We start from the raw sequence: 25762 nt of genomic DNA, 5'->3' as shown, positions 1-25762 counted from the left end.
GTCTCAAAATACCTCTTGTGGGAAGGGTTCTTTGGCCCTAAGGGGAAATAAATCCAGGAGGTGCAGGAAATTGGATGGGTGGAGAGTGGGGAGCTGCTGGAAGAGCTATTTCTTGGGAATCACCTGGTTCTTTCACCAGTTCGAGTAATTACTTCTTTGCAGCCAGGAAGGCCTTTCCGTTGTCTCAACCAAGCCCCCCACCTATTTCCTTTTATTTGGCCTTAGTTGCTCTCCTTCTTAGAGGTGGCTTTTTTGAGTTCCGCATCCTGGAGTGGAGGAGTCAGTGGTGAATCCACAGTGGGCCTAATTAGTGGAATTAAGAGCTAGTCTAGTACTGGGTATCATTCTCTGTACTTCAGAATACAACAGAACTCACAGCAGAGAGTCCAAAGTTATGTGATTCTTAAAAAGGGGAAGATGTTGGGGAAATCTTTGAAAAGGGTATCCTCCTTGACGGCCTTATTACTGTTCTTAATGGTTGTGTAAGAGCCTCACAGAACAGAGAGTTCTCTGAGATCACTTCTTCTGCCTGCCTCCCTTTTAATCCCCTGTTTGTTTCTTAAACTGTGGTTTGTAACCCCATATGGAGTTTTGTAACTGAATGTGAAGGTTGCAAAATTATGATTATCAGCAAATTTTTGATTTGTGTATCTATTTTACATATCTATATATGCACGGATATATAAAAATTTCTTGGCTGAAAAGGAGTCATAAATGGGAAAAGTTTAAGAAGCCTTGTAAATCTAACCAATGGCAACTAAGTATTACTTGTCTATAACATAACTGTTCTGCTTCAATTCTACTCTGTTTCCCCTAATAAAATATAAGCTCCTTGAGGATAGGAACTGGAGTTTTGTTTAGTTTTTGTATTCTGTCTGTGAGAAGAAGGAGAAAAGATGGGAGAGAGAAACATGGCAAGCCCAGCGTTCTATCCACGGAGCCATTTAGCTGCCTAGTGTGTGTGTGGGTGTCTACACACAGTACATACAAATATATACTGTGCTAGAGAATTCCTTCTTGAAAAGAAATGACAGATGACTGGATCAAGCATTCACTAAGTTCCTTCTAGGCACATGCTGTGGTGTTGATAAATCACCAGTACAATCATCTCTCAGTGATGACAAAGCTACTTCCTCTTCTTAGTTCCTTTTAGAAGAGGCTACTCACAAGATAATTGTATTAACACACACACACACACACACACACACACACACACATACATACACACATTGGATTTAACATATTTAACATGTATTTGATTACTTGCCATCTAGGAAAGGGGTAAGAGAAAGGGAGGACAATTTGGAACACAAAGTTTTGCAAGGGTGATTGTTGAAAAATTATCCATGCATATGTTTTGAAAATAAAAAGAAGACTTTGCTCAAAGGGCTCTAGAGCCTCCAGCTGACTTCTTCTTGGTTTTTGTTTTGGTACTTGCTAGTCACCCATTAGAAGGGAGGAAGAAGGGAGGCAGGGAGGCTGACTATATCTCCTAGAGGTGGAGTAGGATAAGGAAGAAGAAAACCAGGAGCATTAGTGAGACAGTGAAAAGAGCCCTGGTGTTGCAGCTGTGTGACCTTGAGAAAGGTCTCTTTACCTCGGTGAGGCTCAGTTTTCTCATCTGTGAAAAAGGAGTTTACAGACAAGATGACCCCTAGGTCTAAATCAGCCCTGAGTTTATGATCTGTCCCTGTCAGAGTACCTTCTACAATACTTTGTATAATATGTGTATATGTATGGAAGGGTAGCTAGGTGGTGCAGTGGAGAATGTGCTGGGACTGGAGTGAAGAAGACTAATCTTACTGAAATCAAATCTGGCTTCTGATACTAGCTGTGTATCTTTGGGCATTTATCCTTGTTTGCCTCAGTTTCCTCTTCTGTAAAATGGCCTGGAAAGGAAATGGCAAACCCCTCTAGGATCTTTATAAAGAAAATTCTAAATGAGGTCACAAAGACTTGAATATGATTCAAAAGAGCTGAATAACAACAGTATAAATATATAAATATATATATGTATATATATTTATTAACTTTACACAAAAATGTAAATTAAGTTCCCTTTGAGTAGGAATTGTTTCATTTCTTCATCCTTGTAGCCCAAGCACCTAATACCCTACCCAGCATATATTAGGAACTTAATAGATACTTGTTGAATGATTCATTTAACCTAAATTTGACTATGAAGGGAAGAGAAAATATCGTATCGAAAGAGAAAGGACATAATAGAATGAGAAAAAGACATAGACCCAGACTGAAGAGCTACACTGTGTCCTGCTCACTCATCAGAAATGCATCCACTTCTCTGCACATTTTTAAAACTTTGATGAGCTGGAGAGTGTCCCAAGAAGGCTAAGGTAGTTAGTAAAAAAAAAACCTGGATCAACATTTTCTACTTCCCTTTTTTATCTCTCAATTATACTTGATCTCTTGGAATCTTTTTTCTTAATACCTTTCCCCCTCTTCTCCCTTCCCCTACACACAATACATTTGTTCCTTCTAAAATCACCAGTGATGTTCTACTCATTAAATCCATTGGGCTTTTCTCAGCTTGGCAGCTTTTGATAAATATAAATATTCTGTGCACCATGGGCTTCAGAGATTCCATTCTGCTCCCAACTCTTAGGAATATGAGTTTTCTGTTCCAAGTGCTGTTATACCATCTGTGTGACCTGGTAGAGGTCCTTCTCTTCGGCTTTGTTTCCTTATCTATCAATAGTCTTTTTATTACTATTTTTTTATTATAACTTTTTATTGACAGTACATATGTATGGGTAATTTTTTACAATATTATCTCTTGCACTCACTTCTGTTCTGACTTTTCTTTTCCCTCCCTCCACTCCCTCCCCTAGATGGCATGCAGTCTTATACATGTTAAATATGTTATAGTATATCCTAGATACAATATATGTGTGCAGTTCTCTTGTTGCACAGGGAGAATTGGATCCAGAAGGTAAAAATAACCTGAGAAGAGAAAGAAAAATGCAAACAGTTCACACTCATTTCCCAGTGTTCCTTCTCTGGGTGTAGCTGATTCTGTCCATCATTGATCAATTGGAATTGGATTAGCTCTTCTCTATGTTGAAGAAATCCACTTCCATCAGAATACATCCTCGTACAGTATCATTGTTGAAGTGTACAGTGATCTCCTGGTTCTGCTCGTTTCACTCAGCATCAGTTGATGTAAGTCTCTCCAGGCCTCTCTGTATTCCTGCTGCTGGTCATTTCTTATAGAACAATAATATTCCATAACCTTCATATACCATAATTTACCCAACCATTCTCCAACTGATGGGCATCCATTCATTTTCCAGTTTCTAGCTACAACAAAAAGAGCTGCCACAAACATTTTGGCACATATATGTCTCTTTCCGCTCTTTATTAGTTCCTTGGGATATAAGCCCAGTAGTAGCGCTGCTGGGTCAAAGGGTATGCACAGTTTGATAACTTTTTGGGCATAATTCCAGATTGTTCTCCAGAATGGTTGGATTCTTTCACAACTCCACCAGCAATGTATTAGTGTCCCAGTTTCCCCATATCCCCTCCAACATTCATCATTATTTGTTCCTGTCATCTTAGCCAATCTGACAGGTGTGTAGTGGTATCTCAGAGTGGTCTTAATTTGCATTTCTCTGATCAGTAGTGATTTGGAACACTCTTTCATGTGAGTGGATATAGTTTCAATTTCTTCCTCTGAGAATTGTCTGTTCATATCCTTTGACCATTTATCAATTGGAGAATGGCTTGATTTCTTATAAATTAAAGTCAATTCTCTGTATATTTTGGAGATGAGGCCTTTATCAGAACCTTTAACTGTAAAAATGTTTTCCCAGTTTGTTACTTCCCTTCTAATCTTGTCTGCATTAGTTTTGTTTGTACAAAAGCTTTTTAACTTGATATAATCAAAATATAGATACTATAATCAAAATTATCTATTTTGTGATCAATAATGGTCTCTAGTTCTCCTTTGGTCACAAATTCCTTCCTCCTCCACAAGTGTGAGAGGTAGACTATCCCAGTGACTCCAGACCAAAGCCTCCTCCGCTACTCACCGACCCCCTACGGCATCCTTCCTGTGAGAAAGTAAACTCCTGGCGGGCAGACTAACTTGCTGGGCACAAAGCACCCATAAATGCCTTTTTCGTTCCTTCCTTGCAGCTATCCCTTCATTGGCCATCAGGAGCCTGGCCTGGAGGAGAGACTGACGGGGATGAGGGAGTTTAGGGAGCACGGTCCCCGCGACAGGACTACAGGCTCGCGCTCTGCCCGAGTTCGGAGAGAAGGCACCGAGCCGTTACCAACAAGGTAGCTCCTAGCGGGGGAGACGGGAGCTTCTCCTTTTCTCCCTCTGTCAGGCTGTGCTGCTCCGCCGGCTGCACTCCCAGAGGGGGAGGGGAGAGTAGCTACTAGCCCCGGAGCTGCCCTCCTCCGCCCGGACGGGCTCAGTCTCCGCCGGCACCCCCGGCCTCCTTCCCGAGCCCGCCATCCGCGCCCATCCGAGCCCCCCGGAGGGAGGGGTCTGGGGGCTCCACCCCCGGCCGGCCCCCCGAGGGGCAGGATGGGGCGGGGCCTCGAGGGAGGGGCGGGAGTTACTGCGGCACCGCCCGGGAAGCTTCGAGTGCCACATCCTCTCGCTCCGCTGGTGCTGCCGCTGCCGCCGCGGGTCCCGCTCCTGCGCCTGCCGCCGCCGCCGCCGCTGCTTCTGCTGTCGCCGAGGAGGTCGGCGGCGCTGGGCCGGCCCGCGGCCATGGCCCATCAGACCGGCATTCACGGTGAGCGAGAGCTCGGGGGCCCGGCCGGGGTGGTCCAGCGGTGCCCCCCGCCCCCAGCCCGGGGGCGGGCGGAGCCTCCGCTTCCCCGCGGCAGCCGGGGGTCCCCTCTCCCCGCTGCGACCCCACCCCCACGCCGGGCCGCCTTCCATCTTCCCTTGTGCTCCTGTCTGCCCCCACCCGCGCTTCCTTCCCTGCGTGGGGCCCACGCCCCGGAAGCCTGGGCTGCAGCCGGGCTCGGGGGTCCGCGCACTTGCCTCTGTTTACATGTATGTGCGCGCGTCCGTGCGTGTGTGCGCGCGTCCGTGGGCGAGTGTCTGCCTCCGGGATGTCCGCGCGTGGCAGTGACCGCGCCGCTCCTGGGCGAGCCCTCGGACTCCCGGAGGCTGTGTCCGCGCGCTGCCTGATGCTCCTGCGGCCCGGGGCAGCTGCACCTGCCGCTGCGGCAGTCCGTGCGCGGGTCCGATCCCACGGAGCCGGCCCGTCTGTCATGTGTGCACGTGGGTGTTCCCAGGGCCCCGCGCAGGGCCGAGCCGTCCCCACCCGAGCCTCTTCCCCGCCAGCCTGGCCTTCGGAGGGATCCCCCGGGCGGAAGGAGGAAGAAAGAAGTCCTGGGAGTGCGGCCCGAGCTGCTGCTTCCCCTGGGGTGTGGGCCCGAGTGTTCAGGCCCGAGTTGGGGGAGCGCGGGGACGCGAGGGGCCCCGGGCCCGGCGCCAGGCTGCCCCCCTCATTTTACAGACTGGGCCCGCCGGGCAGTGACAGGGCCAGGCCCCCCCCTCACATGGGGGGGTCCTGAGTGGGTCTCCTCGCTTTGCTTTTTTTTTGGCTGAGACAATTGGGGCTAAGTGACTTGCCCAGGGTCACCCAGCCAGGAAGCGTCGTGTGTCCGAGGCCGGATTTTGAGTTCATTTCCGCCGTCTGTAAAATGGGGGTTAGGATAGATTGGGGTTTCTCTAGGGCCACTAACTCGGATGGGGAAATAGACCTCTATCTCGGGCCTCTGGTTTCTATTAAGAATTCACGCGAGACTTTGAGGAGGGTCTGTGGGCTCCCGCAGCCTGCCAGAGGCGCCCGGGCCAGGACTCCGCGGTGAGGGACGGGAAAGGCCTTCTCATCCTAGGCTTCCCGGCCTTGACTTCACACCCGGGCTTCTGGGCCTCGCTTTATTCTCTGGGTCTGCTTCTTCACTGTAAGGTGAGGGGTTGGCCGAATCCGGAGCCGTGGGCCTGCGCTCCTCCCGCCAGGTGCGAGCCGGACCAGACGGCCCAGGCCTGGCCCGCGGCTCCGCACTTCTCCTCTCGGTCACCCCTAGGAGCCTCCAGTCTGAGACCGGGCTCCTCCAAGAGCGAAGGTTCGCTGGGGGAGGCGGGGGAGGGGCTCGGGTTCAGAGTTAGCTAGGTGAGGGATGACCGGTCAGTGGAGGCGCCTCTAGTTGCTTGGGATCTTGGGGAATTGTATGTGGCCCTGATGTCTCTGGGGGCGGGGAGCCCAGGTAGTGTTTGTGACAAGGCCTCTGATTTGGAAATCTAGGTCAGATCCCTCTCTCCTGCCTGCACTTCCCTGGGGGGGGGGGGGGGGTCCTGCCATTGACCTCGGGCTAGGCCGTCAGACCTAGTTGGTTTCATGGTAAGGTCATCTGTCCCTGGGCCAAACTCACCGACTGCCCTGGGCAGCGTGCCGGGGTCTGGGAGGAGGGTGGGGCGGCCGTCTTCATGCTTTCCTAGAAGTAGGGGGAGCTCCCCCTCTCTGGCTCTCGAGGCTGGCTGCTCCACCCTCTCCCTGGGCCCCCCTTCCCCTCCTGCAGCCCTCTGGCCGAGCCCCTGAGGGCTGTACTTGGTGGCGGGTATCCCTGAGCTCCCAAGCCCTCCCTCTGTCCGGCACCTTGACTCAGAGCTGAGGGAGGTGGGCGCAGCTTTGCAGTCTGTTCTCCTGGAGCTTCAGGCTGAGGAAAGGGGGTGGGCGATGCAGGCTTTTGGAGCTGCCGTCCCCTCCAGACAGGACCAGGGAGGCAGAGCTGGGGAAAAGTCCCCATATCCCAGCAGCCTCAGGGGCATCTCCTCTTCGCCCCCTCTCCCCATTTCTCCTTTCTCCAGAAACGTGGCCCTCCCCGCTGTGGGAGAGTCGGCTCCTGCCCCCTTGGCTCCTGACTCAAATGTCAGATCCTCCTTTTTCTCTCCTCTCCTTCCCCATCCTCGCCCTCACCTGGATGGAGCTCTCTGAGGGATGCACAGGCTCGGGTCTTAGCTCCCAAGAGATCCTCATCAAGGTGAATAGTCACAGATGCACAATGTCAGAGCTTGGAGAGTAACTCTAGAGACAATCCAGCCCGACTCCCCCCTGCGCCGTCTTGTACGTCAGGAAATGGAAGTCTAGGGAGGGGAAGGTGCCCGGTGAGTTAGGGAGGGACCTGGCCTCCGGGGCCAGCTCTCTGCTCTACCATGGACTTCCTCCTCTGGGGACTTCGGAGAGAGGAAGTAACTGGCTTGTGGGAGGGGAGAAAGCACTGATACCTTGTCTCCTTCCCTTCCCTCCCTCCCCTTCTCTTCCTCCCAGCTCCTTGCCCAACCCCCAGTTACTCTTGAATATTTCTGCCCTTCCCCTGCCCCTTCCTCCATCATTCTCCCCATCGGTCCCACCAGGCTTCAGGATGATCCCTTGGGGGTCCCGCTCCCAGTGCAGGGAGCTGAGCCTGTAACCCAAGCAAGCTGTGCTGGGGCCTGGGGAGGGGCCCCATGAAACATTGATGAGGAAGGCTTAGCTCAGCTCCGGTGTCCTAGGCTGGACCTGGATTATTGATGGAGACTGACTGACCGGTGGGACAGAGCACTATAGGGGGAAGGGAGCGAGATCGGGAGCTTAGGAAGGAAGTAGAGTTGGGGAAGCTGGGGAAAGGAGCCGCAGAAAAGGCAGTGGGTGGGGAATCATTCAGTAAGTCTATTGATAAGCACTATGTTCTAGGCACTGAGCCAAGATCCAGTGGGATAGGAATTAGGGATTAATAGGGACAGTGGAGGAAAGGATTTGGGATGCATTGTGTTAAGGATGGGAGGGCATAGAGACCAGTGGAGTAAGTTTTGGAGAAGTGGGGAAACCAGTGGAGAAAGAGATGGAGAGTCTGGGAGACTGAGGCAATGTGGGATACAGGAGGCTAGCAGGCCAGAAAATTGGGGGTCGGGGAAAAGAAGGGTCTGTAAATTTGGGTTGGAGTAGGAGAGGGGGAGGAGCTGTGGAGCAGGAGTGGGACAGAACCAGGAAGACCTGGGGAATCAGCTTCCACAGGGTGAGCATCATTAAGTCTGGAAGGGAAATTGGCAGGACATCAGTTCTTCTGAGTGACGGGGACTTTTCCCAGCTCTTAGCCAAGGCTGCTTTCTCTTCCCTAAGGGAGAGGAGGGTATCTTTCCCCCCCTCAGCCTCTCTTACTAGTCTTTCTCCTAAAACTTTCAGCCCTATTATGAAGATGATGACAGTCAATGGCCTATCCTATGGGGTCATCTCGTCCAACTCACTCATTTTACAGATGAGGAAACTGAGACCCAGAGAGGGGACATGAGTGGGGACTTGGATCCAGGTCTCCTGACTACATAAGATGGTGTGAGCCAAGTCCTGGTGACAACAGTGCACTTTCCAGCAAAGTCCAGCCAGGGTAATAATGAGATTGTGCTGGACTCATGGCTGTGGTCCTGGGAAAAGTAGCTATGAAAAACAAGATACTTTTGCAAACTAAATTGAGAGTCCTCAAAAAAAGTCAGAAGTATGAGAACTGGGTCTGTGTGGTCTTGGAGAATAAGGTCCCTGTGATCCAAAAGAAGCAGCTCCCCCTTGCCACAAGAGACTAGGAGGCAGTCCCCAGCTTTCTTCTCCAGCACCAGAGAAGCTCTGCACAGAACCTGGAGGATGGGGCTCCCCTTACACGGGGCACCAGTCTGGAGGAGTGCCAGTGCCTTGCTCCCTCTGCCCCCTTACTTTGGAATGGGATTAGGGGTTAGACCTAGGGGCGTGACCCTGCTTGTTTATACCCCAAAGGACTGGCTACTTGCCTAAGTATAAAAATACTCATTGACCTCAGCCCAAAAATGTGTGTACAGAATCACACCGTCTTTGACGTTCCCACTTCATGCCAAGGACCCAAGGGCAAGAGGTCTCAGCGGCTCCAGACTCGGGGAAGCATAGACCACTCTTTAGGAGATCATTCAGGTCATCTCATCTATCCCCCTGCCTCCAGGAAGTACAGCCCTTTCCTTCATCCCTCTACAAAGACTCTTTCCCCCTTCATGCCCCACTCACTATTTTTCCAGGATGAGAAGTCCTTGCTCAGTTCTGACTCCCCACTGCTGCTTCTCTGTTGAGGGCCGGGCGTTAGCCAGCTGCGATGGTACATGGCACAGGAAGCCCGTGGCAGGAAGGCCTCCCCACAGCCCTACTCTCAGCTCCCTGGATGGCCTTGCTTTGCAGTGCTTCTGAAGGACTCCCCTCTTCCAGGCAGCCGGCCCTGACTACCGGGAGGGAGGAAGCAGCTCTCTCTCCCCTGTCGACCTCAAGATCCCACTGACACTGGAGCTCCTTTGGGCCTGGGCCATTTCTCTGAGCCTCTGGCTTGGTGTGGGCAGCATTCGACATCCTGGCATGGCCCAGAGGGCAGCATCTTGGCCAGCAGGCCAGTGTCCTGCCAGCTTCATAGATGTGGTTTGTTAGGCTCAAAGGACTGAGAACTAGAAATTGCATGATGTTCGAATGTTCTTCCATGCACACCGTTATAGTGGGGGACGGCTGTGCACATAGGTAGCTGTGGGCCCATGTATTCTGCTTGTCTTTTCTCACTGTAGCTACATGCACAGGTACATCTGCCCGAGTGTGTGCCCATACATATGTATGTACACACATGTGCTTCATTTGTGTCCATGCACGTGTTTGCAAATAATTTATGTAACGGTGTCCATGCATGTGAATATACACATACATGTACCCTGTATTTATGTCCATGCAACTGTTTGCAGGTCATTTATGTAACTGTGTCCATGCATGTGAATATATATACACGTGAGCTCTGAATTTATAACCATGAACCTGTTTACAAGTCATTTATGTAACTGTGTATTCATGTATGTGAATATACATACACATGTGCTCTGTATTTGTGTCCATGCACCTGTTTGCAAATCATTTATGTAATCGTGTGTCTATTCATGTGAATATACATACACATGTGTGCTATATTTGTGACCATGCACTTGTTTGCAAGAGTCATTTATGTAACCATGTGTTTGTGTATGTGGAGGAGTATGTTCTTGGCCTTAGAGTATGTTTCTTGGTTAGGGATGACTAACCTGTTTTTCCCCTTCCAAGAAGTGTTTATTGGAAAGGGGACTACAGAGATGAGAAGATGGGGGGCCATGGGTGGAATTAGGCTAAGGTCAGCCCATGACCAGCTCACGTTCTGCTATTCAGGGGACCAGGGCATCATATATCAACCACATAGTTTTGGGGGTTTTCTTCCTGGCCATTTTGTTTACATTTGGGGAGTTAGAGTAAAAATGTGGTTATGTGTAAGCAGGGGCTACCAGACTCTCAAGGGGGGTGATTGAGACCACAAGCCACTTCTTTAGGAGAGTTGGAGAAATTGTAGTAGTGACCATTTGGTATACAAAAGAACCAAGGCAGCAGGACTGGGGGCAACTAGCTTCAGATACATTGGAGTTCTTGAAGCTATGATTGTTGTTGTGGGTAGAAGGAATCAAAGTGGAGGGGGGAGGGAAAGCCATCCCCTCCCCCCACGGACTCCGTGTCACCCGAGCTGGCCCCCAGCCGTGCCGGCGACACCATCAGCTAAATTTGGGAGATTATGTTCAACTGGCCCCAGGATCAGGTTGCCTGAGTCACATGGTGGGGCTCTATTTAACTTGAGGCCTCTGGGGCTCCCCCCCCAACTTTGTTATGCCCTGCTCCGGCTGACTTTTCTCCAGGACTTGAGCCTGAGGATACGTGTCCCTCCCCCTGGTCCTTGCCCGTGCCTCTGACCATCATGTTTTTGGTCCTTGTAGCCACTCCTGAGTTGAAGGACTTCTTTGCTAAGGCTCGGAATGGATCTGTTAGGCTGATTAAAGTCGTCATCGAGGATGGTGAGTATCTCCATGGGGGGGAGAGGGGAGCCTAGTCATATGGAATTGGAGGAAGCTTGGAGAGCACCCAGCTCCTCGATCCCCGCCTGCTAATTTTAAAGATGAGGGAACTGAAGTCCAGATTGGGGAAGGTCTTGGTCCAGAATTCCACAGTTGGTCGATGGAAGAGCAAGATTCAAATCCAAGCCCCCTTGAGAACATAGCTAGACTCTTTCCTCCATAACTTTTTGTAAGTTTGATGGTTATGGAATAAAGGGGATATGGAGTTCTTTTCCTGGTTATTTTGTTTACATTTGGGAGGGTTAGAGTAAAAATGTGGGTGTCTCAGGGTTAGGAGGAGGTTTTTGTTTTGTTTTGTTTTTTAGGAGGAGTTTTAAGAGTAGGGGTGAAGTCAGAAAATTTGGCAGAATTTTAGATTCAAGGCCAGGGTTAGGGTTATTGATGGGAGAAAAGGAAAAAGGAGGTTCTCATTTCCCAATCGTGTGTGTGTGTGTGTGTGTGTGTGTGTGTGTGTGTGTGTGTGTGTGTGTGTGTGTGTGTGTTGAGAGCCTGGGGGAGAAGGGGTTGCTGGGACCTGAAGGAAGGCCCATATAACTTCAACTTACTCCTAGTCTGGTGAATTTGGATTCCATTGGGGCCATAGAAGGTCACAGTCCTAGCTCGAGCATAGAAGCAAAGGATATTCAGTGAGTCTGAACCTCCAAGCCAGATCTGCCCTGAGGGACTTAACCATCTGGGAGGAAACAGAGGACCTTTAGAGAGGAAATACAAAGGGGTAGAATCTAGTGGGTTAAAGTTGGATTTTGGGAAAGTTCTTATTTGTGGCCAAAGTTCTTAGGTTCTGGTGGGACCCTTTCACTCCCCTTTTTACCCTGGTGTTGGACCAGAGATGCAGGTGTCAAAGGAGGGGATATTTAGGTAATCCTCACTTTGCACAATGACCTCTGTTTTTGGATGGTCTTGTGTGATTATAGAATCCATTGAACCCTCTTTTTTACACTTGGGCTAAAACAACTATGGCTGTCTAGACCTTCCTTTTTGTAGTATAGACTAGACCCCCACAGCCCTCACCCTTCATTTATATGTTTGTTCTAAATGGTGACCAAGTACCTGGATTCGTTTATAACGTTGAGTTAAATAGGAAGGGACCTTCTCAGGCCATAGAGAATACTTTAGCTGGAATAAGTTCCAAATTTGACCCACCTCCTTTGTGGGCCTCACCTATGTTCCTCCGGGTGTAAGACTTCTAAGATGAAGGGGGTCAACCTGAAGGATTGTGGAATGGTCTCTAACCACAGGGCATTTCCAGAGCGGTCAATTCCTTTGGCCATGTCTAACTGCTGCCTGCCCATTAGCTGTTTAGGGACCCCGCTGGGCTGGGCCTTGGGCCCAGTAGGTCGTTGGCGCTGGTCCCGAGGATGTTGGTGAGGATGCTTGGCCAGCAGAGTTCTCAGATCTCAGTTGGCCCCTATTGTGGGGGAGGGGGCAGGCTCCCTCTGGCTACTCTGCATCTGATTTCAGCCCTACTTCCTCTCAGAGACCCACTGGAGCTCATCTAGACATAGTTGAGGGCAGGGGATGAGAGAGGTGCTAGGGAGCAACCAGGGTATCTCAGGGGGCTTGTTACAAAAAGGAGTATATCAGATCACTCCAAGGATGAGCTTGCTGACATCCAGAGCTGTTTGACAGATGGTGAAATTAGCCGTGTAAATATGAGTTATGATGACTACTACTGGGTTTCTCATCCCTGGAGGCATCTGAGCAGATGTCTCTGAAGGCCCTCTGATTCTTTGGTTCTTTGACTCCCCATCAAATCTATCCTTCACTCAGATACCAAGGGGATTTTTCTAAAGTGTAGTAGATCTGACTGTGTCACTCTGCTCCCTCTTACTCCTCAGACCAAATATTAAGTCCTTCTCTTGGTCAATTAAAAGTCCTTCCTGACATGGCCACTTTCCACCTTTTCAATTTTCTCCCTCCCACGAATGCTACAATTCAGCCACAGGGGCCCAGTTGCCATTCCATGACCTTGGCCCTATATCTCCTGTCTGCATGACCCCCCCAGGCCTGGCCTCCACTTCTTGATTCCTCTGGATTCCTTCAAAGTTCAGTTTAAGGCTCCTGCTTTTCCTTCCCTCCGTTACTTATGTATCTGTTCTCTGTATTTATCTTGACCATATCTACTTATTTACACGTTTAAATTTCATGCTCCTGAGGCATGTTTTTTCTTTCTTTATATCTCTGAGGCTTGTACATAGTAGGCACTTAAAACTATTTTGAATTGAATTGAATCTAATTTCGGTGTAACCAGTCAACAAGTAACTAGATTGCAATCTGGCTTTCACTGGGCTGAGTGTGAATCCCCCTGTTCAGGGACAAGCTGTCCTGGATGTTCCCATCATTTTCCTTTCATTTCATCTCCTCTGAAGGCTCATTCTTCCCCCAGAATTTCCTCTTCCTAACCCTCAATACTCAGTCTGCACTCTGCAGTATCTCTGTGTTGACTGAGAATAAGTCTGTCTGTTTTCTGTGTCTGGCTCAATGGGTCTTTAGAGCTGGGGACTTGGGAGTCAGAAGATCTGCCTTATAATCTTGTGTCAAGGTCACTTAATTTACAAGCTCTGATGAATAAATTATTCATATTTTTGGGCCTCAACCCTCCTGTCTCTAAAATGGACATCATAATATGCACAATGTTGTGAAGCTTTTCTGAGCTACTGTATGCAAAACCCTTGGCAGACCTTAAATTACTATAAAAATGTCAATTATTATTATTTTAATTACATGACAACTGTTCTTAAATTAATCTACTTATTCAGTACCATACCAATCAAACTGACAAAAAATTATTTTATAGAGTTAGAAAAAAATAATAAAATTCACCTGGTAGAAAAGGTCTAGAATATCAAGGGATTATAACACCTACTTTTCTTCTCTCAAACGATAGTTCCAGAGGAAGGTAGAAATGAGTATAGCCCTTAAAAAGTCAGAGTTGTTGGGTTCAGGGTGGGCTTGGCAGGAAGGAAATCAGAAAGCCTGAGATCTTTTTTTTCTAATCAATTTAGCAAGTACTAATTAAGTGCCTACTGTGTTTAATGTGATCAAAATCCTTCATTTCGCATTTAATAATATATTTTAACTCCTGTTTGGACATAAATTCCTTCCTTCCTCCTTAGATCCAAAAGGTAAGCTTTTCCTTGCTTTCCTAATTTCCTAATCCCTAATTCCTAATTTCCTAATTCCTAATTTGTTTATAGTATCATCCTTTATGTCTAAATCACAAACCCATTTTGACTGTTAGTATGTAGTATGAGATGTTGTTCTATGGCCTACTTTCTGCCATACTAATTTCTAATTATCCTAGGAATTTTTGTTAAATAGGGCGTTCTTATTCTAGGAGCTGGAATCTATGGGTTTGTCCAATAGTGAATTATTGGAGTCACTTACCACTATGTCATGTGTACCTAAACTCTTCCACTGATCCATCACTCTTTTCTTAGCCAGTACCAAATGATTTTGATGATTGCTTTTTTAGATTATAGTTTTAGGTCTGGTACAGCTAGGCCACCTTTCTGTGCATTTTTTCCCATTAATTCTCTTTATATTCTTGACCTTTTCTACCATGTGATTTTTATTATTTTTTTCTAACTCTATAAAATAGTTTTTTGTCAGTTTGATTAGTACGGTACTAAATAAGTAGATTAATTTAGGTAGAATTGTCATTTTTATTATATTAGCTCAGCCTGAGTATGTGCAATTGATATTTTTCCAGTTGTTTAGATCTGACTTTGTGTGAAAAAGTATCTTGTAACTGTGTCTATATATATAGTTTGTGGGTTTTTCTTTGCAAATGTTTCATATTATCTATGATTTTATTTTAAATGAAATTTCTCTTTCTATCTTGCTGCTAGACCTTGTTAAGTATGGAGATGCCCTCTTCTTGGGTTCTGGAAAGCTGCAAAGACAAACTTGATATATTCTTTGCTCTAAGTGCTTTTGTTCCACTGTAGGGGAGTGGAAATATAATATTCACGTTTATATAGTTATGTGCTAGGCATTCTACTTCACAAATTTTATTTCATTTCATCCTTATAACAATCTGGAAAGACAAATATTATTGTTATCCCCCTTTACAGTTAAGGAAAGTGAAGCAAATTACTAAAGTGACTTATCTGAATCACACAGCTAGTAAATGTCTGAGGCTGGATTTGAACTTCCGGACTCCAGGTCTAGCTACTTCTGTGTTAGATAAATATAACACACGGTAGAAAGTGATGGAATATTTTGAGAATATTTGGGAAGGGTGAGGTCACTTTCAGCTGGGGTCGGCTCAGGGATGACAGAAGGCTGAATGAAGGAGGAATGTGGGAGGCAGAGGTCAGCGGGAGTATGTCCCAGGTGTGGGAGACAGTTGGCTGAACCGGCAGGTTGGGAAACAGCTGGTTTCTCAGTTTGGGCAGAGACACCATGTGAAATAAGACTAGAAAGGAGTGCACTAGTTGGAATGGATGCCTTTGATGTCAGACTTTCTCTTGTGGTAATAAAGAGCCTCAGAAATGGAGGAATACCATGATTATTCCCAAGAATCAGGTCTTAGGAAGGTTATTTTGGCAGCAGTATGAGGTAGAAAGGTAGAGGATGGAGCATTTATTAAGTATTTACTGTATATCAGGCACTGTTCTGGGATGCAGTGAAAAAGCCAGAGACACATTTTTACATTCAGTTAGAGAAAGTGGTACATAAAGGGCTACTGAGATAAAGAATAGAGCATTTATTGATTTTTTTTTCTTTTCTGAATAGTATTTTATTTTTTGCAATTACATGTAAAGACAATTTTCAACATTCATTTTCTTAAGATTTTTTTCTCCCTCCTTCCCTTACCTCCCCATGACCAGAAGCAATCTGATATAGGCTAGGCATGTACAATTATTTTAAACATATTTCCCTATTAGTCATGCTGTGAAAGAAAAGTCAGAACAAAAGGGAGAAATCACAAGAAAGAAAAAGCAAACAACAAAATGGGGAAAATAGTATCCTTTGATCTGCATTCAGTCTTCATTGTTCTCTTTTTGGGTGTGGATGGCTTCTTATAGAGGAGAGAGCATTTATTAAGCACTTACTGTGTACTGGGGTGCCCTGCTAGGGAATACAAAGAACAAGCCAACAAAATAGTCCAGATCTTCACATTCTAAAGGGGGAAGATGTACTTTAAGGGCTACTGAGAGGAAGTTGAGATAGAAAGTAGGACATTATTAAACACTTAATGTATACTGAGGGCTCTGCTGGGTAATATAAAGAAAAAAAGCCAGTAAAACAATGTAGGTCTTCATATTCTAATGAGGAATAAAGGGCTTCTGAGGTTTCGGGGGAAATGAAAGCCTTGATCCAGACAATATAGGTAGTGCATATGGTTGCCTATTAAAGCCAGAGTCCAGGTTTCTGCCAGAGGAGCAGAGAAAGAGACAGTTTTGAACCTAGTAACATGAGTTATGAGTCCCATCTGGATACGTGCTGGCTGGGGACCCTGGCTGGCCCTTTCCAAGGCTGGGAAAGCGCTGACCTTTACGTGGACAGTTTTCTCACTATCCCAGAGAGATCCTAGATGTAGTCCCTGTATCCTTGAAGGATGGATGGCCGAAGGGTGATTCAGGAAGGGGTAACAGGTCGGGGGCTGTAAGCACTGACACTATGTAGCAGAATCTAGCTTGGGTCCAGCCTGATATTTGGGGGAGGAGAGTAGGAGATTCACTTTTCCCTTGCCTGAGCTCCGAGGTGAGGTATGGGGAGGGGGAGTCACTGCCAGCCTGCTCCAGGGGCTGACCCCACCTGCGCCCCCAGAACAGCTCGTGCTGGGTGCCTTCAGGGAGCCAGCCCAGGGATGGGAACAGGACTACGACGCTGCTGTCTTGCCTCTGCTGGATGAGGGCCAGCCCTGCTATATCCTGTATCGACTAGATTCCCACAATGCTCAGGGCTTCCAGTGGATCTTCCTCGCCTGGTCCCCTGATAGCTCTCCGGTGAGTCCCCTCCTTCCTGACCTGTTGATAGAACATATGAGACTTCCCCTGGGGGGCCTGGGAGCCGGGCAGGGGTCCTTTTGACCCTGAGAGTGAGTATTTCTTGGACCAGAGCCTTGATTGGGAACCCAAGAGGGAAGATTGCATCCTGCCTCTCTTTCAGAGAGTTTAAGTCTCAAGTGGGGAGGAATATGTCCTGCCCCCAGGAGTGCTCTTGTCTGAGAACAAGAGATAGTCCAGCCCTTGGATCTGAGGAGACTGAGACAGGTTGGAGGGAGGAGACGTGGCCACCTACTTGGGCATCAGCTGAGATGGACCCACCCTCTTCCAGGTTCGACTGAAGATGCTTTATGCAGCCACGAGAGCAACGGTGAAGAAGGAGTTTGGTGGGGGCCACATCAAGGATGAACTCTTTGGGACGGTGAAGGTACGGCCAGTTTTTCCCCTTTCCCTCCCCTCAGAGCATCCTATGGTATTGGGTCGATATCGGTGGCTCTCAGCAGATAGAACTTGGTTGTCCGGAGCTGACCGCTGTCCTGATCCCTGATTTTACACAAGTACTTAGTACCTAAGTACTGGAGCAAGCCCCCGTGGCCCCACCTTTTGTGCTAGTAGGTCTCAGTTCCTGGCCCTTCACTTCTACTTTCTCTTTCTGTAACATCTATGGGTTTTTACTAGATGACCCTAAAAATCCTTTTGGGCTCTGATATCCCTTCAGTGTGTGGTCTAGTGGAAGGAGGTCTGGACTTAGCATTCAGGAGAGCTGACTTCAGACTTTGACACATAGCACCATCTTCGTCACTTAGTATCTAGACACCTCTGCTTTTTCATCTGTAAAATGGGGATAATTATATTTGTGCTGGCCACTTCACAGGGGAATAGTGAGTAAAGCACTTATAGAAATGTGCCTGGACCAAAGTAAGCTCTTGATAAATGCTTTATCTCTCTTATCTCCCAGTTATCCCTAAATGATATCCATCAATCAATAAGCATTTCTTGAGCTTTTGCTGTCTAGTTGTTCAGGATACAAGTAAAAAGTAAGACAAATTCTTTCAGGGAGCTTACGTTCTCTGAGAAAATGGCAGGTGGTGGTTCCTGTCCCCATTTGACAGAGAAGGAAGTTGAGACCCAGAAAGGGAAAGAGACCCAGAACCTCAGGGTTGGAAGGGGTCTCAGTGGTCTTCTGCTTCAACCCTTACTTCTGCAACATATACCTCATAGTCATCCAGCCTTGCTTGAGAACCTCCAATGAAGGGGAAGTCCCTATGTGCCCATCATACTTACAGATAGATCTCATAGTTAGGAAGTTTTACTTGATGGGAAACTTAAATTTGCCTCTTTGCAATTTCCAATTTCACTTTAATTTAATTAAACATTTATTAAGTACTTGTTATGTGTCAGGCCTTGTGTTAGGTGCTGGGGATGCAAATAAGACAAAGATAAACCTCGTCCTCAGAGAGCTTGCAATTGCACACAGCACCCAAAAGGAGATGGAAGGCTAGAAAGCAGAACAGTGAGAGGGGGATACCCAGAAGAGAAGTAATAAAAGGGCTCAGTGGCTTTCTTGAGTGCCAAAGGCCCTTCATGGAATCATGCAGCACTCACATGCCCTTGGAAGAGTGGGTGTTCCTGAGAGTGGCAGTTGACTCAATAGATTAAATAATGAGAGAGATTGAAATATAAACTGAGAGGTGGACCTATTCTAATGGGAGGCTCCATGATGTGGGGAGGGGGGCACAAAACTGATTATGTCACTCATGGACAGAGACTCTCTCAAGCCAGACCCTCTCCCCTCATCCCCATCCTTCAGCCTTGAGCTGTCTCAGGCTGTCTGAGTAGAACACAAAGGTCAGAGTTTATCTTAGATTAAATTCTTTGTAAAGTTCTCTAATTAGGTGGGGAAGATTTCATCTCTTCATTGGCCCTGCCCTGCAAAGAAATAAACTTTGCTCTAGTCTCCCAGGGAAAAAATCCTGAATCTCCCCAATATTTGGTGATTTAACAATCATTTCCCTCACTGACAATTGCTTCTAGTCGTACCTTCCAGGGCCAAGCAGACCAGAGGGAGTTTTTTCCCTTAACAGCTCTCTTAAGTCTCTGGGTGTAGTCATTCTCTCCCCCTTCTCCATTGAAAGTCTTTTGACCAGGAAACATCCTGGTTCCTTCAGTTAAACCTTCAAGGGCCTTCACCATCCAGGTTACCTTTTGGTAAACATTCCCGAGTCCTTCTTCAAATGTACAACCCCAAACTGGACCTGGTTCTCCGGTACGGCGTGACCGGGGTCTCTCTGGCTTTGGACACTGCCAATCTAGAGCCCTTCTTGTGGCCGGGCAGAGTCAGGCCCTGGAGCTTTCAGGCTCCCAAGCCTGGCTCTGGCCTGGTGGTGACTGTGGCTCGGCCTTGGGTTGTGCCCAAGGGTGACATTTTTTTCTCTAATAAAGTTCATCTTCCCAAGTTCAGTTTGACTTGAAGGGCTTTGGAGCTCTTCTGTCTGATCGGTCATAAATAATAAACTCTTGTGGTTCGATTGATCACACAGAAAGTTCTTGGCAGTAAGAGGAAAACCTGCAGCTCCCAGCTTCTGCCCAGGCTTTTTCCCATCTTGTAGGACCAAGGGAAAGCGGGGGGCAGGGTTGGGGGCTCTGGGTGAAGGCCCAGGGAAGCAGAGTTAGGTTTGTTCTAAAGAATCCCTGGTAATTAGAGCTGGGAGGGATGCTTTGGTGGTGAGTTGTTTGTGTGGTCTGTCCTCAGAGGCTGAGTAGTGAGGGGAGAGCAGCGGGGGGAGGGCAGCGGGGACGCGGTGGAGGTGGGGGTGAGGAGCTGTACATTTCTCTTCCAGGGTTCTGCAGCTGAATGAGTGCCCTTCTAATCCCCTTGCATGGAATCGTTCTGGGATGGAGCTCAGAGTGAGCCACTAGGGGGCAGTACAAGCCCACAGACGGCTCTCGATGTCCAAACCTGGCCCCTCCTGGAGAGGGGCTGTGGCTGCTTGGCTTTCTGCTTCCTCCTTCACTACCCTGGCCCCTGGACTGGGCCTTCCAGACCTAACACTACAAGCTCAGAGGCCCTCTCCCTGGATAGTGGGGAAACTGAGGCACAGTGAGAGGAGTGATGTTGTAATGTGATGGATTGGAGCTGAGAAAGCCTGGGTTCAGATCCTGGTTTTGTCAGGATATTAGTTGTGACTAAGCATTTATTAAGCACCCACTGTGTGCTAAGCCCTGGAGATACAAAGAAAAGCACAGAAGAGACTTCCCCTCTTCTCAAGCCAGTGTTGACGTAGGTTTTTACAACAGCTCATTTTATTCTCCTAGTGACCCTGGGAGAGAAGACTGCCACTATCCCATTTTTAATAGACTGAAGTACAGAGAGATTAAAAGACTTGCTTGGAGCTCTACAGCTAGTGTCCACAAGTAGACCTGAACCTACTCCTCGTGCCGGAGGTCCGCCTTTCCTGGGTACTTTCGACAAAGCCCGGCTCACACGGCATTCCTGTAGGGGGGGCACAAGTAGAACTTATTGTTCCCATTCCAAAGAGGTGAACACTGAGGGAGAAAGGAGGAGTCCTGCCAGCCCTGACTCCTCCGGGGGCCAGCCAGCTCTCAGCCCACCTGCCCTTTCCTGCTCATGACGCGGTCTTCTTCCCCAGGACGACCTCTCCTTCAGTGGCTACCAGAAGCACGTCTCATCCTGTGCTGCCCCAGCCCCGCTGACCATGGCGGAGAGGGAGCTCCAGCAGATCCGGATCAATGAGGTGGGCCTCCTGTCTGGAGGGTAGACATGGCCCTACATCCCCCCGCCGAGCCCCAGAGCTTCAGGGGCAGACACAGGCCCGGATTCCTCCCTGCTGAGGCCCAGAGCTCCCACTGAGACCCTCACTGGCCCTCTGGAGCCTTTCTGCAGGCAGATGCTTTTCTTTCCATTAAGGAACTGTGGCGCACCCCAGCTCCTATGAGGGGGCTGGTCTTCTCGGTCTGTTTCATGGCCTCAAGGTCCGTCTGCAGCTGATCACCCCAGAGCTCTCCTCTAGAGAAGCTGGATTTCTGGCTGTCACTGACATCTCCACAGGGACTCAGAGAAGGATCTGAGGAGGCCCCCACAGCTCTGAGTCTAGACCCCCAGGTCCCAACTCCCAGCCCAGCCCCCTGGGACTGCAGTCATAGGGTGGATGGAGAGGGCTTCAGGGAGAAGCACAGACCCTCTTCTGGGAGGGCATGAACTCTCCAGGGGGCTCATTCTAGAGTTCTGAGCTTCTCCTAGGACGACAGGTGGAGAGGCGCACAATTTGTGTGTGTGTGTGTGTGTGTGTGTGTGTGTGTGTATGTGTGTGTGTGTGTGTGTGTCGGGGAGCCCCCTGGGGCCTTTTCCCCAAAGTTTGAAGGGTACAGGAGGGTGGGTCTGATGACCCTTCTCGAGGGCTTCCAGCTCAGGTCCAGGTCAAACAAGATGCCTTCTTAGAGATCCTCTTAGCTGGGAGGCTCTGATGCTTCCGGCTCCATCAGCTCTGGCTTCCCCTGGGAATGGTGGAAGACATTGGGGTCCTAAGCCCCCAAGCAGCCCTGGCTTCTCTCATTTCTCTCCCTCTCCTCTAGCCAGTCTCTCCCTGACTGGCTTAGCCCGTCATCCTCCTGCCCACGCTTGCCCAGTGAGCTGGTGCTGGGAGGGGAGCCCCCCACAGGGGTTTGGCTGGTGTGGGGTTCAGCCAGGATTCCTCGGCTGGTGAGTGGGGAAGGGGCTTCAAGGGGCTCTGGGGCTCACCCCTTTCCTCCTGACTCTGGCCTAGGTAAAGACAGAGATCAGTGTGGAGAGCAAGCACCAGACCCTGCAGGGTCTTGCCTTCCCCCTGCAGCCGGAGGCCCAACAAGCCATTCTGCTGCTAAAACAGAAGAAAATCAACTATATTCAGCTGGTGAGGCTCCTTCGCTCCCCATTCCTTCAGTGCTTCCCCCACTTCAGAGACCTCGTACAGGTTCACTCCTCCCCCTCAAGGCTGATTCTTTCGTCAGATGTTTTCCCCACGAAAGCTCCTCCCTTTAGAGAAGCCCCAGAGGATTTCCAGCCTCAGAGGTGCGGCTCCTGGAGAGACCCCCCACAGAAGGGTTTCTCTTGTAATGGGGCTGCTCTCACAGCATCATTTCTCAGATAAAAGGGCTCTCCTTATAAAGGTAGTTCCTTGTTGAGGGATCACAGGGTCCCTATGAAAGAGGAGGGACGAGCTGCCCCAATTTAGGGGTGCCCTTGAGGCTGGGATCTTTGGCTGACGTTTTGCCTGGTGCTCTCTGGTTATAAAGCATCTTTGGAGGGGTTTCTGGTCTTTTTTCCCCCCAAGGCAGTGGGGTTCAGTGACTTGCCCAGAGTCACCCAGCCAGGCCAGGCTAAGTGTCTGAGGCCAGAGCCTGACTTCTGGGCCGGGGCCCCACCCCCTGCGCCCCCAGGATCTCTGCAGTGGCAGGGCTACCTGGTGGATTCTTCCCCTCACAGTCCTGAGTGCATCGGAGGGGCCCCCAGAGTTCCCTAGGGCAGGAGCCACTCCCATAACCAGTTCCCTGAGGCATGTTTGCCTCCATAAAGTCTGGGGGGGGGGGGCGCGGTGCTGGTTGGGACCTGGGACATCCAGCTCTGGCCCCGCCTTACCGGGGCTGCTGCCCCCAGAAACTCGACCTGGAGCGAGAAACCATCGAGCTGGTGCACACGAACCCCACGGAGGTGGCGGACCTGCCTAAGAGAGTACCCCAAGACTCAGCCCGCTACCACTTCTTCCTCTACAAACACTCCCATGAGGGCGACTACCTGGAGTCTGTGGGTGAGCTGGGGCTGGGCCCAGGGCTCTAGGGCTGTGGGAAGGGGAGGGGGAGGAGGGACAGGGGGTGCAGGGGTGCGGCTGCCCTCTGACCCCACTTCTCCCACCCCGCCTGCAGTGTTCATCTACTCCATGCCCGGGTACAAGTGTAGCATCAAGGAGCGGATGCTCTACTCCAGCTGTAAGAGCCGCCTCCTGGACTCTGTGGAGCAGGACTTCCAGCTGGAAATCACTAAGAAGGTGAGCGTGGGTGGTGGGCTCCCGGATCTCCCCCCTCCATCCCTGCCCATGAGGCCCCCCGAGCTGGAGCTCCCGATGGAGCCTCCCTGCTCAGGAAGAACCCAGGACCTCTGTATCGCAGTCCCAGCTCCACCCCTAACTTGCCCCTCAGTCCCTAGGCCTCAGGTTGCCCATCTGTACAATGGGAAAGGTGCGCTATTTGTAAAAGACTACCAGAGATAGCCCAGGAGTCAGAGGCCCTGAGCACGAATATGGGCTTAGACACTTAGTGCTCCCTAGCAGTGACATGGGCAGTCACAGCCCCCACAAACACTCCGGGAGGGCCTGTGAGGGAGGCCTGTTAGAGTCCTGGGAGGAAGCCCTGTGAGAGTCCTGGGAGGGAGGCCTGTGAGAGACCTGGGAGGGAGGCCTATGAGGGAGGCCTGTGAGAGGCCTGTGAGGGAGGCCTGTGAGAGGCCTGTGAGGGAGACCTGGGAGAGTCCTGGGAGGGAGCCCTGGGAGAGTCCTGGGAGGGAGCCCTGTGAGAGTCCTGGGAGGGAGGCCTGTGAGAGGCCTGGGAGGGAGGCCTATGAGGGAGGCCTGTGAGGGAGGCCTGTGATAGTCCTGGGAGGGAGGCCTATGAGGGAGGCCTGTGAGAGGCCTGTGAGAGTCCTGGGAGGGAGGCCTGTGAGAGTCCTGGGAGGGAGGCCTGTGAGAGGCCTGGGAGGGAGCCCTGTGAGAGTCCTGGGAGGGAGGCCTGTGAGAGTCCTGGGAGGGAGCCCTGTGAGAGACCTGGGAGGGAGGCCTATGAGGGAGGCCTGTGAGAGGCCTGTGAGGGAGGCCTGTGAGAGGCCTGTGAGGGAGGCCTGTGAGAGGCCTGGGAGGGAGACCTGGGAGAGTCCTGGGAGGGAGGCCTGTGAGAGTCCTGGGAGGGAGGCCTGTGAGAGGCCTGGGAGGGAGCCCTGTGAGAGTCCTGGGAGGGAGGCCTGTGAGAGTCCTGGGAGGGAGGCCTGTGAGAGGCCTGGGAGGAAGCCCTGTGAGAGTCCTGGGAGGGAGGCCTGTGAGAGGCCTGGGAGGGAGGCCTGTGATAGTCCTGGGAGGGAGGCCTATGAGGGAGGCCTGTGAGAGGCCTGGGAGAGTCCTGGGAGGGAGCCCTGTGAGAGGCCTGGGAGGGAGGCCTGTGATAGTCCTGGGAGGGAGGCCTATGAGGGAGGCCTGTGAGAGGCCTGGGAGAGTCCTGGGAGGGAGCCCTGTGAGAGGCCTGGGAGGGAGGCCTGTGAGAGTCCTGGGAGGGAGGCCTGTGAGAGGCCTGGGAGGGAGCCCTGTGAGAGTCCTGGGAGGGAGGCCTGTGAGAGGCCTGGGAGGGAGGCCTATGAGGGAGGCCTGTGAGAGGCCTGTGAGAGACCTGTGAGAGACCTGTGAGAGGCCTATGAGAGAGGCCTATGAGGGGGGCTTGTGAGAGACCTGTGAGAAACCTGTGAGGGAGGCCTGGCAGGATGTCTGCCCTACTTTATAAGTCCCAATAAGTCCGTGGGATTTGCCCGGAGTGAGGAAAGAGGCAGGATTAGAACTCAGACCTCTGGGCTCCACCACGGTGTCCCCTGTGAAGGAGGTGGGGCAAAATTCTCCCCCGATACTATAGAAGGGGACCCTGAGTCGCCCCGCACGCTTGTGTTGGGGGGCAAGGGGGAAAGGAGGACTGGTGCCCAGATTGCACCCCGCTTCTTTGCTCAGGGTGCCCCCTTCCCCCTCCACAGACAAAGTCACTGCCATTGCTGGGTGAGAAAGGGCTTGGGTCTGGGTCCCTGGGTCTGAGGGCCGGCGCTCTGGCTCAGGGGGTGTGGCTCAGGAGGTGCGGAGGACACATGGGTTGGTCCGGCTGGAAGCCTTATGCCCACTCTCCCCAGATGGAGATTGACGATGGGGCAGAGCTGACGGCTGAGTTCCTGTACGACGAGGTCCACCCCAAGCAGCACGCCTTCAAGCAGGCCTTTGCCAAGCCCAAGGGCCCACTGGGCAAGAGGGGCCAGAAGCGACTCATCCGGGGGCCTGGAGAGAACGGGGATGAGAGCTAGGCGGGGTCCCTGACATCTGCCACAGACTGAGCCCAGCAGGCTGACCCAGCTCGGAGTCCTGGAGCACAGGGACCTGCCTCAGCCCCTCCCCTACCCCCCGGAGTTCTGTGTGCTTATTCTCTCCTCTTCCTTCCCCTTTTTCTCTGCTCCTTCCCGGCAGCCCTGAGGGAGACGTGTGAACCCCTGTGGTCTCCCCTTACCCACCTGACCTGTCCCTATTTCCGTCCTTGCTATCTGTCCCTGTTTGCTCAGGCCCTCTGCCCCAGTCACTGCCCGCACGTTGAGCTGAATGCCCACTTTCAGGCCGCTGTGCGGCTCCATGCCTTATTCCACATTCTGGCCCCACATCCCTGCCTGTCCCAGCCTCCGTGAGCTGTTTCTGAGGGGGGGGGGGTGACACAGCCGCAGGGCCTCCCAAGTGTTAAGGAGGAGACAGGCGGAGGGTTGTGTCTGAGGTGGGGGTGTGAGCAGAGGACTTAAGCTGGGCTCCGAGCCCCACTTTGCCTTCTGAGGAAACCCCCCCAGGATGGCAAGTGAGCACTGGGTGCAAGAGTGGAGGTTTGAGGCTCAGCTGGGCAAGTGGGACGGGCTGGGGGACTGAAGGAATCAGGACTTACTGGACTGAATGCTGTATTTTCTAAGGAATTAAAAGTATTTTTAAATCAATGCCTCCATGGGTTCTCTGAGGGCAACGTTCCCTTCATGATGGGCTCATGTATGTTGCATGCAAATGTGGCCCTGCAGAGAGTGACTCGGGGACCTCGG

The 25762-nt window shown here is 50.6% G+C and overlaps 1 protein-coding gene across 1 annotated transcript; it reads left to right on the top strand.

Moving 5' to 3' along the window:
• The first annotated feature begins 4581 nt into the window (after window positions 1–4581).
• On the top strand, window positions 4582–25663 carry TWF2 (twinfilin actin binding protein 2). The gene is made up of 9 exons (XM_074283416.1): window positions 4582–4769; window positions 10808–10885; window positions 16724–16902; window positions 17234–17329; window positions 20553–20657; window positions 21687–21812; window positions 22556–22706; window positions 22822–22943; window positions 24830–25663. Exons 1-9 carry the CDS (start codon window positions 4745–4747, stop codon window positions 24995–24997), a joined length of 1050 nt encoding a protein of 349 aa, XP_074139517.1. The 5' UTR covers window positions 4582–4744; the 3' UTR covers window positions 24998–25663.
• Window positions 25664–25762: the final 99 nt, after the last annotated feature.

The sequence above is a fragment of the Sminthopsis crassicaudata genome, chromosome 1 (genome assembly GCF_048593235.1).
Source record: "Sminthopsis crassicaudata isolate SCR6 chromosome 1, ASM4859323v1, whole genome shotgun sequence".
Classification (NCBI taxonomy): Eukaryota; Metazoa; Chordata; class Mammalia; order Dasyuromorphia; family Dasyuridae; genus Sminthopsis; species Sminthopsis crassicaudata.
This window is presented reverse-complemented; position numbering and strand designations above follow the sequence as displayed.

Bases quoted from the DNA above. Each gene is read 5' to 3' on its own strand.
- TWF2 (XM_074283416.1), top strand. From the start codon at position 4,745: ATGGCCCATCAGACCGGCATTCACG. The intron at 4,770-10,807 runs GTGAGCGAGAGC...TGGTCCTTGTAG, and splicing joins CCATCAGACCGGCATTCACG to CCACTCCTGAGTTGAAGGAC. The intron at 16,903-17,233 runs GTGAGTCCCCTC...ACCCTCTTCCAG, and splicing joins GGTCCCCTGATAGCTCTCCG to GTTCGACTGAAGATGCTTTA.